At 44.2% G+C, this 10,617-nt stretch overlaps 1 protein-coding gene across 1 annotated transcript in view; it reads right to left on the bottom strand.

Annotated features, from left to right (window-relative positions):
* Positions 1-4,611: 4,611 nt before the first annotated feature.
* The window catches only part of ASPSCR1 (ASPSCR1 tether for SLC2A4, UBX domain containing), a 66,430-nt gene continuing 60,424 nt past the window's right edge, over positions 4,612-10,617 (bottom strand). Inside the window, exons 13-16 of the mRNA XM_081899734.1 lie at positions 7,470-7,521; positions 6,197-6,263; positions 5,522-5,712; positions 4,612-4,764 (exon numbers count right to left, since the gene is read on the bottom strand). Coding sequence (XP_081755860.1) covers positions 4,751-4,764; positions 5,522-5,712; positions 6,197-6,263; positions 7,470-7,521 — 324 coding nt within the window. The 3' untranslated portion in view covers positions 4,612-4,750. The remainder of the gene's footprint in view (positions 4,765-5,521; positions 5,713-6,196; positions 6,264-7,469; positions 7,522-10,617) is intronic.

The raw sequence follows: 10,617 nt of genomic DNA, 5'->3' as shown, positions 1-10,617 counted from the left end.
AGAAGACAATTGATACTACTACATGCAATCAGAGGGATTTTTTTTTTTTTAAGTGACAGTGTAGGTAGGATCAAACCAACGCTCTTACCTGCTCAGTTGTTTTAGGATAGGCAAGTGAGTCAGCAACCAGTGCAGATCTTGAATCTGACACAGGGCAGGATGTGTGCAAGTACAGCAAAGAAGGGCTCTCTGAACAAGAGGTGGGGGAACCTGCCACTCTCCGTATGTTGTTGGACTAGAAGTCCAATCTTCCCTGACCATTGGCCATGCTGGCTGAAGCTGATGAGAGTCCAGCAACACCTGGAAGGCCACAGATCTCTCATCTCTGCTTTGAAGGAAGAAAAGCAAGAACTGAATGACCACCCACAATTAGGGATTATGAGGTACATGTGTCTTAACAGCAAGCATTGCTGTAGTATAGAAACTATAGCAGCAGCATCAACTAATTGTTTTACATTTTTCAAGGAACAGCTTCTAATGAAAATTTTGTGAGTGAAAAACAACAACAACCCCCAACCTTTGAAATGTAAGTAACTTTATGGTCAAAACTTAGAAACAAGACAGCTTGGCATTTTCAGTCTGGGGCTTCAATCCGCAGGGCGTCATCCCTTCCCTGTTTCCCTCCATGGCTTGTAATAAAAATATAGCAATAAAACAAAATTCTGTTTTTCAAGAACACACATACACCTTTCAGCCAGAGACCCATATGCTAATGCGTATGATCTGTCCTAACAGCAGTGTGTGTGTTCTGTTTGAACAACATTTCAGCGCAGAATGCTGGCTGCTTGATTATGTGACAGATCTTACAGTATAAAGATACAAAGGGCAGATCACAGGGAAAACCAGAAAGCAGCTTGGGTGTCAACACTAACCGGCCCAAAGGAAACAATTAGAAACCTCCAACGTAGAGTGCAGAAAGATGAGATCTGCCAAGCTCCTAGCACAGAGAAATGGACTTACTGAAGAACCACACAGACCACATTCTTCCAGGTAAGGGTAATAAGGCTAGAATTGGCACTGTCCTAACCTTGCTTGGATTTAGTTTCCACTTTGTCTTCTGTAGCAGCCACCCTCCCAGTACCACAGATGGCAGCAGTGTGTGTGTGGAACAGTACAGTTAAAGCAGGATTCAGTTTTCGTCAGCTGTTGTCTTATACACTCATCTTCTTTGGTGGCTCAGTTTTTGGGTGACATTAAAGATCTGCGCCTTTGCTATTTTAACTGCTCTCTGCTCCCTGTGTGCTCTGAAGCTTTTCTCCCTACCTTTTCCCTCCCCCCGCTCCCCTCCTGGTTTTCTTCAAAGCGGCTGGACGCATTTGGAAGTAATTAGACCTGAAGGGAAATGTTGGTCAGTCTGGGAGACAATGACAAGTGCCAGGAACCCTTGGTGCCCCTTCCAGCCACTTTGAAGTTCATTCAGATGGTACAATGCTCTTGTTTTCTTTGTTGGAAAAGCAGGGGCAGGAGGGAAATGGGCCATGTCAGGCACACTGAACAGGAAGCAGGTTACTCTGAACTGATAGAGAACCCGAACAAGTAGGTGGAGAGGATGTGCAATTCAAAAAGAGACTAATTGAAAGGCCTCTTATGGTCACCCTGCTTCCATACACCTACAAATTATGCACTCTCTGAAAAAAGTGTAACTCTTAGCACCCATCTAGCATCAAACTAGCCTGATCTGTTAGCCTGCAGCAGAGATATTTCTCCTCCTCCACTTAGTCATCAACTATTATGTAGAAGAGCCAGGGTCTTTGAATAGCATAGCACAGGGTTAAAGAAATTAGCTTAACTTCACAACTGTTTACAGAGGGGCAATTGAATCACACTTGGATCCAGAAGCCTTTGAAGTTGCACAAGTGTTTAGGGAGCACCATACTGTTGTCATGGGAAGAGATGGGTGCAGATGTTATTTAAGGACCTATAGCCCTTAATGGCCTTCCTCAGCAACTGATTATTTAACAGGGGTTACGGTTTGAATTCAATAAGGGCTGGAGGAATAATGCATTCAGTTGGCTCACTGCTGCCCTGTATATGGCTGAGCTACCTTGCATGTCTCAGTTTAGAGCAATCTGCATGTATCCACAGCAATCTGCTAGCAGGTATCCCTTGCTTATAATGTGATGTGTGCAGCGGCCCCCTGGGCCCAGAGAAACTTGCATATTATTGAATATGACCGGGGAGGAGGGAGGAGGGAGTGACAAGACTAAATGATTCAATGAGTCAACATATATGGGTGGGAGTTATACATATGTGATGAGAATACCTTCTGGTTAGTGAATTTTATGGGGAAAACATCCATTTGATAACAATCTGGATTAAGCTGCAACCTGTTTCTTTTTATGGTATTGTTGGGGAGAGGTGCTAATGGACCACAAAGCTCTAATTGAAAATGCTAGTTACTGCATTTGTAATTTTAACAAACTAGAAATCAACAGACCATGGCTTATTGCGGAGGAGCTGGGAAAGCACTCCTTGCAGCTGAAATAGACATGCCAACTATATATTGATATGACTCCAACTGGAAACAAATTGTGATTAACCGCTGCACAGATGGGTTCCTTTTGCTGCACATTGGAATAATCATTGTAAAAGTCCTCAGTTAGAATAACATATTTTTTCCTGTTTTGTAATGTATTTTTATATAATAACAGTGTTTTCATTGAGAACAAACGTCAAAAGTTCTGAAAACTACCAGATATTATCGCAGTTCAGACCAAAATGATGCCAACTAGCAAGCCAGTGGTGTTTTTCTCTCCCAGAGTAAATATTTTCCACCTTGCTACTATTTTGGCAGCCTTCTGGCAAGCCTGGTATCAGGAGTTGGCATGGTTAGGAAGTTCCCAGGACGCAGAAACCCGAGCCCTTGAAACTGCTCATGGGCAGGGGTCGTAAACTGCTGCCACTCCGATCTTTCTGGGCCTAATCTGAACTATGGGTTGACAGGAAGCAGTTGCCGGTGCTCGTTCGTGCTGCCAGGGACTGGACACGGAGGGAGCACAATATTAGCCATTGGTTTAGAAAAAGCAACCAAGGAAACAGAAATGAGGACAGCTTAAACTGGAGAAAAGGCAGCTCAGGGAAAAAAGATACAGGTGGAATACAGAATAATACTTCAACAAAGATATGAACTAGTTGAACATCTGAAGGCTCTGAGGGTAGCAAAGGAGAAAACCAGCATTTGGCTGTTCCTCAAATGCTCCCAGTAATTGATGGAAGCCTTAAGTAGGGCTCAGTCTGAAGCGCAATACATCTGTGCATTTTTCTAGTGATTTGTCTGTTTTATCGCTTTATATATTGTATGATCTATTTTTTGTTACATTTGCTTTTTCGGAAGCCACTTTGTGATATTTTCTTCCAGTGAAAAGCAGTGTTAGAAATACCATATTTTTTGCCCTATAGGACGCACTTTTCCCCCTCCAAAAATGAAGGGGAAATGTGTGTGTGTCCTATGGGGCGAATGCAGGCTTTCGCTGAAGCCTGGAGAGCGAGAGGGATTGGTGCGCACCGACCCCTCTCGCTCTCCAGGCTTTAGGAAGCTATCTGCAAGCCTTGGGAGCCGGGCGGGAGTTCCTGCCGGGCTCCCTAGGCTTGCGGATAGCAGCCTGTTCTGGGGGCTGGGGTTGGGGGAAGCTCGGGCTTCCCCTGCCCCATCCCCACGCCTGCGGGGAAAATAATTTTTTTTCTTTATTCCCCCCCCCAAAAAAACTAGGTGCGCCCTATAGGGCGAAAAATACGTACATGATTCAAACATGCACATAAAGCAAAGCGAACTGTGTGCTTATTAAGAAGTGACAGCATGAAATCAACAAAAACTACCGTAAGCTAGTGTTCAAAAGGAAGTAGGAAGAGGCTCCGGGAACACTGGAATATTTAAAAAGATAAGCCAATGGAAGTTTCGTTATGGATCTGAAGCTCCAAAGGGGTTTTGGCATGTGACCTTGCCTACAACCTCTGCTTGTGCATCACACATATCTTTAATATAAAGATGACCATGAAGTGCATTCTGGCTTGCCTCTACTTGCCAATGGCATTAAAGAATTAAAAGCAACATACTGAAGACTTTGAGATGACATCCTTTTTGGCTATCACTAACCTATGTTGTCTGAAGCAATTTTGCAGAGATGTGTGTGTTTTTATTACCCCAAAAGAGTATTCACTGACCTCTCTTAAGTGTTGCCAGGTCCTAAGGCATCTCTTCATTCAGATCTACCAACATATTTTGAGAACTACAAAATATTGCAGCAACGTACGGTGCCTGCAGCACTGGAAAAGGAGTGTCCAGCGTGTGGCAGGCATGGAGTCCTATGGGTTACCAGAAGCAAACCTCCAACATAGGGGATTTGGTGACAATTTATACAACACAAAGGTGATCATCTGACAACTGACGTGTTACAGACTCATGTATGACCACCCAACTGGGTTTTTAATTATCATCAACAACCTGGTCCTGAAATTCCCTGCACCTACACAACAAATACAGCAAAGTAGTTCTACAAATTTCCGCGCCTACTTCATGTTAGTTAAACAACAGCGTGGCTGGAGTGTGTCTCTGCTTTACCCACCGCCCAAACATAATGTTGCACACAGAGCAGCAGAATGGGCAACAGAAAATGGAGCTTGCAATTTTATTCTGAAAAATCCGTTTGCTGGGCCCTGTCTTTCAGCAGCTTCACATGAAGGAAAACAGAGCAACCCAACTTGCCTCTCAGCCAGGTGAGGCAACTTTTTGAAGGTGGAAATCACAAGTCCTTCATCGCTTCCCACCTGAAATGCAAACATAAAGCAACTGTGAAAGCAACCTCTACTACAAACTTTGATATAGTGGAGCTTCCAACTGCTGAGCTTTCCAGAGCCTCCCAAATGATAGGTCCTTTCAGACTGAAAAGTACATTAGAATATTTTAGGGCTCTGCTGGTAGGAGACTAAACAGGGCCACGTTTTACAGGGGGAGACAAGCATGGCATACCATGCCTAAGATGGGTAGTAGGAAAGGAGTATGGGGGTAGTGGGAAAGGAAAACTCTGATCTGCTTGAGGGAAATTCTTTCCCAACCCTAAATCAGGATATTCAGATACGCACTTAGCTGACGAGCCAGACTGCCGCACAGAATCTTTTTTAGGAGCAGTACAATGGCTAGGAACAAGTAAGGTAAAGGTAAAGGGACCCCTGACCATTAGGTCCAGTCGTGACCGACTCTGGGGCTGCGGTGCTCATCTCGCTTTATTGGCCGAGGGAGCCGGCGTGCAGCTTCCGGGTCATGTGGCCAGCATGACTAAGCCGCTTCTGGCGAACCAGAGCAGCGCACGGAAACGCCGTTTACCTTCCCGCTGGAGCAGTACCTATTTATCTACTTGCACTTTGACGTGCTTTCGAACTGCTAGGTTGGCAGGAGCTGGGACCGAGCAACGGGAGCTCACCCTGTTGTGGGGATTCGAACCGCCAACCTTCTGATCAGCAAGTCCTAGGCTCTGTGGTTTAACTCACAGCGCCACCCGCGTCACTGTAATACTTAAGAAGGTACCTGGCAGCTTCAGCCACTTTGGCACTTTCCCAGATGGCGTCCTCCTTACTGGTGGCTGTGCTGCTTCAGGAGCCACTGCTGCTTCTGAGTGCCCTCTTGCCACGCTCCCATCAGTCTCATTTGGTTTTGGTATGGAACCAAGAACAGGATCTGAATTTCGCTTAGTGGGAGGTGCTGATTTAGACAACCGCCTGAGAGAAAAGGTAAGTATTAGATGTTCATATGGGTCTTCCAGTTGCTAAGCTTACATATTCCAAAATGTAAATCGCTGCAAATACTGTTGCGAAAGCCAGAGGTTGCATATCAGCAAAAATGCCTTCCAATCCCTATGGCTTTTGATACTACAGGGGTCTCTCTTCATTCATTTGGGGTGTTCAAAGCTGTCAGTGGGAGAACAGGTGTAAAAGCAAGCTTTGTAAACTGCTGGCAAACTCTTCATTGGGCAAGGCAACAACTCAGTGGAATGGTCTCCCTTGGGAGGTGGTGGACTCTCCTTCACTGGAGCTTTTTAAGCAGAGGTTGGATGGCTATCTGTCATGGATGCTTTAGCTGAGATTCCTGCATTGCAGGGGGTTAGACTAGACAGAGGATCCTCGGGATTCCTTCCAACTCTGCAGTTCTATGATAACTCACTCATCCACAACAGCTTCAAAAAGAATTACTCACACTACTTACCTAGCTACTAAGATGTCAGCTTCAGAAGGGGACACAGCAGATTCCAGGAGGTCCAACCTCAGATAATCTGTTAAACAGACACACACACACCCCTCACTCAAAGTTCTTGTCCTTCAGAGCTAGGAAGCCCCATGATGCAACTCTGTTATTTTGTGAAACCAATAGCCCCAACAAGCTGCACTAATCCTCTTCAGTACTCTTCTCCCAACCTGTGAAACATTTATCTCAACTTCTAAGATTGTGTATTTTAAAACACGCATCTGCCTATCAGATCCCATTCTGTGAACTAGTTGAGTAAAGACTACAACATTACACAAAAATAGAACTGCCAGACAGTGATGGTGTCTCCCCCTGCTTGTATATGTTTCTTTTATCATTTAGTTCTTGGCAGTTTCCTAGTAAATTGAACCGTTAGGAGAGACTACCAGATGTTATCTTCAACCTGCAGCACAACCCTACTCTGATCTTCCCTGCAGACAAATCCCCCTAAAGCCCATCCAACTATGGTGGTCAGTCCTGCTGCATTTTAAAGATGTCCAGAACAGTATGCACCACACAGACATTTGTCCTCAGATTAACAGTGAACCATGGCGAGAGACAACTGTGAAATGATCACGTGGACATTTACTGTATTAGTGTCTGGTCCAAAAAAATAAGTTAGATGCAGAAAATATACATAAAGTTGCCATACTTTGGACCCAATTTTTACTTAAGGTCTAAATACCTACCCTGAAAAAGTGTGCAATTCTGCACACTAACTGAAGATGGGCCAATTCAAAAAAAGATAATACCTCGCCTATTTTGCATGATGAAGATTTCTATAGCTGTTAGCTAACTCAAGGTACACACAATAGGACAAAGAGTGCTCCCTAGCTGAGTCAAAAAAGAATTGAGAAAGGGGTGGTACATAGGAAGCAGAGATTTTCACCTAAAAACAGGCCTCACCCCCAAATTGGGGGAAAAAAGCCACCTGTGAACCAAAATTTCTACAGCAAACAATGAATGGCACCAAGATTCAGTTCATTTCACCTTAAACCAGAGTGGGCACTTCCCTTACAACCATTTCCATATTGGGCTATCATTTAATTTGCATCAAACGAAAAGGTTTCATGAACCTCTAAGAGCCCCGAGCTATAAATATCCACTTATTTATGCCCAACACATTAATCAGAGTTCAGCCACCATAGCTGAAACCGTGGACACAGTTCATCTAGATGATCATGTAACAACTATGCAGAGTTTCTTATGGAGAGGAAGAAGAAACGTGACTCACCTTTCTGCATCTCAGATCCAAAATGTACAATGGCAGCAGGGAAGAGGTTAGCCTATTAACAAGAGAGAATAGCCAGGGTTAGAAGAAACACAGCCAGGGCCAGAAATGCCTCTCCTCTCAGCCTTGGGAACATGCATGCACAGAACAGTACTGTTTCCTTGAAACTTAAAAGTGGGGAAATCTTGCTTGTCACAACATGGCTGGTTTCATACATAACGCTAAACCATGGTTTACTAAACTGACTTAATGTTATGTGTAAACCCGGCCCAGCAACTTCACAATGGTTTACTTACTGCCAACAAACTACACTCTGGAGCTATGGTTTGTTGCAGCAATGGTTTGAACCTTGGTTTGTTCTAACAGTGACCTGGCATTACTCCCAGGATCCTTCCTTAACCATGGTTTGTTTGACCACCCCATCCTAGATGATGCTTACCAAACTGTAAAGGAAAAGGCAAGAGAAGCAGGAGAAGCAACAAACCAAACTTTGGAAAACCAAATAATCATTGTCCGTGGGACAACTTGTGGTTAACTTGTAGACTTTTAACGGCTTACCACTCTGTGCAAACCAGGTCGCCACATTTCAAGAATACCGAGAATGCCACCATGCTGGCAACAAAGCCCTTTACATATGTGTAGGCCATCACAATATAGCCCAGCCTTTCCTAATCTGGTGCTTGCCAAGTGTTTTGGACTACAATGGCTGGCCATGCTGGATGGATGGGAGCTGGGAGTCCAACAACATCTGGAGGGCACTACATTGGAGAAGTCTGGTGTAAGATGTTAAGTGTTGATGAACTGACTGTGCTGCTAAATTCAATACATATGTAAGTGGAAAGTTGCCCAGAATGTCCAGCACAGTCACATTTGTTTTCAAAAGAGAAAACTTAAATAATGGGGATTTGTGGATAAATAATTAAATGTAATATCTTGACTTTCTACATCAAGCACCCAAGTTAGCCAACAATATATAATACAGGGCAATTAAAAAAGAATCCTATAAATATGAATATACAACAACAGCAAATGAACAAGATTTAGTTACCATCTATCTATGTATCTACGTATCTATCTATATTTAAAAGGAAGTTGAAAGGTAACATTCATTTGCTTAGAGGGCAGCTGGGTGCCTTGCAAAGCACAGTGCTTGTGAGACCCTCCTGCCACCCCTTGCTCTAGAGATACCCACCATCTTAATTCACCCAGAGGCATCTATAAATATAAATTAGGACAAGCGGGTGTCATGGGCACGTACCCAAAGTCTTTTAAGTGCCTGGCAACGCTTGTGGGGTGGGGAGAGGGAGTGAGGAACATGTTCTAAAAGTATTAATACAAAATTTAAGTATGTCAGAAGCAGGACATGGAGGCAGTTGGACCATTAGATGACAAAGGAGAGAAAGGATGCTAATAGGAAGATAGGGAGATTGCAGCAAAGCTGGATGAGCAAAAAATAATAATACTGGATATCTGCTAATAAACCACTTTCCTGGAAATGAGGGCATCTGAAGATCTAAGTCATGAAGGGGGGAAGATGATGACATTCTAGGACTTACTGACAAATTAGAAACTTAGCTCACTGGCTCTGGATGGAATATACCTGAGAATTCTTAAGTTATTCAGGATGGTGACAACTCAAGCTCCACAAGGATCTTTCCAAACTAAAGGAGCAACAACATGGCAAATCCTGTTCCATGTAAACACCTACAAAGGTGATGCACACTGAGGCAAAAATTCCCAGCATCGTAAGTCTGGAAATCTTATGCTTCCCACCAAACACATCATTCCATTGTCAGTGTTCTTGATGGAGAACTTCTGATTTGGGTCCAAAAGCTATGTATTGGAACGAAAGAGGACAGGATGGTGTTATATTCACTTGCCACAGAAACCACGTTGCTTCCATTATTTGAAGCGACTGATGTGAAACAATGTCAGGATATACATTCTGCATAACAGTGACCGCAGAATGTCTCTTCCTGACCCATTCGCCATAGACTTGGAATGAGCACCTGAGGGGCGGATGTGGGCATGGGCACTCAAAGTGGCCGACAACGTCTAGTTCCCAGGAAAAGCCCGCACTCCCTGCCCTCCTCAGCACCAGGGTTCACCTCCTTTCTAGCGACGAGGTCTTTCACAGTGCCAACCTGACATCCTAGTAGTAGGAAACAATATTTATTAGGCCCCTTAAAAACATTTTCTTTCTCAAGCAGCAGGACCCAGGGTTGCCAGCTCCACCAGAAGCCAGTCACAAAGACGGCTCTCCGTAAACTTTTTAATTAAAAAGTACCAGACACAGTTAAGAAACCCCCAAGAAAACTCTTACAAAAGCTTTGATGTCCCCGCTGCCTTCATCTGAAGGGATCCTACTATTTAGGGAATGGATTAAAAAAAGAAAAAGAAAAAAGAAGGCCCCCCCAAACCTCTTCACATACACACTATCCTTTTCACGCCAGTCACAACGTTGGAAAATGAGGTTTTTGTAGCGTGTTAGTGTTGGAATTTTTTAATAACCTCCCCTCTCTTTTTCCCCTCTCCTGCCCAATTATCATGATGAATAATTAACATTCTGAAGGAGATAACTAAGCACAGCATCTCGGAGCTCAAAGCCCTTTAGTTCAAAGCCCTGCCCTTTTCTCTTCGATTCTCCAGTTGCTGCCACTAAAACTTCCTTGTCAATCAAGCTCTGGGCACACACATCAAAGCTTCATGTGGGAATGGCCCCAAGGGGTCAGAGAAAATTCATGGCAGGGCCTGTGAGTGAGGCACAAAGAAAGAAGGGATAGACAGAGCGCAGAGGAACACAGTTCAAGAATGAGAGACGCACGAGGCACAAATGCTGCAACACACACACACACAGCATGCTCCGATAAGAGCCGCTACCCTATTTTTACTCAGAGGTTGACAAATAAGTCCCGCTTTAACTTCTGAGCTCCTCCTCTCCCAACCAATTCCCACCACTGGCAAGACATCAGTCCAAAGCTCTTTTAATTGGAAGAGACTTAAAGGAATGGGACAGCAGCTCGTAAGCACACAACATTCAGCCACCTCCTCCAGACTCGTTTTTTCCTCTCCCCCTCCCAGCTCTGCATCCCTTGCCCACCTTTTTCCCTTCCTAGAGTTTGGCCAATAAAAACCTCCCCTCAAAGGGGCT

Source organism: Podarcis melisellensis, assembly GCF_964234715.1.
Source record: "Podarcis melisellensis genome assembly, chromosome: 2".
Taxonomy (NCBI): Eukaryota; Metazoa; Chordata; class Lepidosauria; order Squamata; family Lacertidae; genus Podarcis; species Podarcis melisellensis.
The sequence above is the reverse complement of the archived record's forward strand: the minus strand, read 5'-3'. Positions and strand labels throughout refer to the sequence as shown.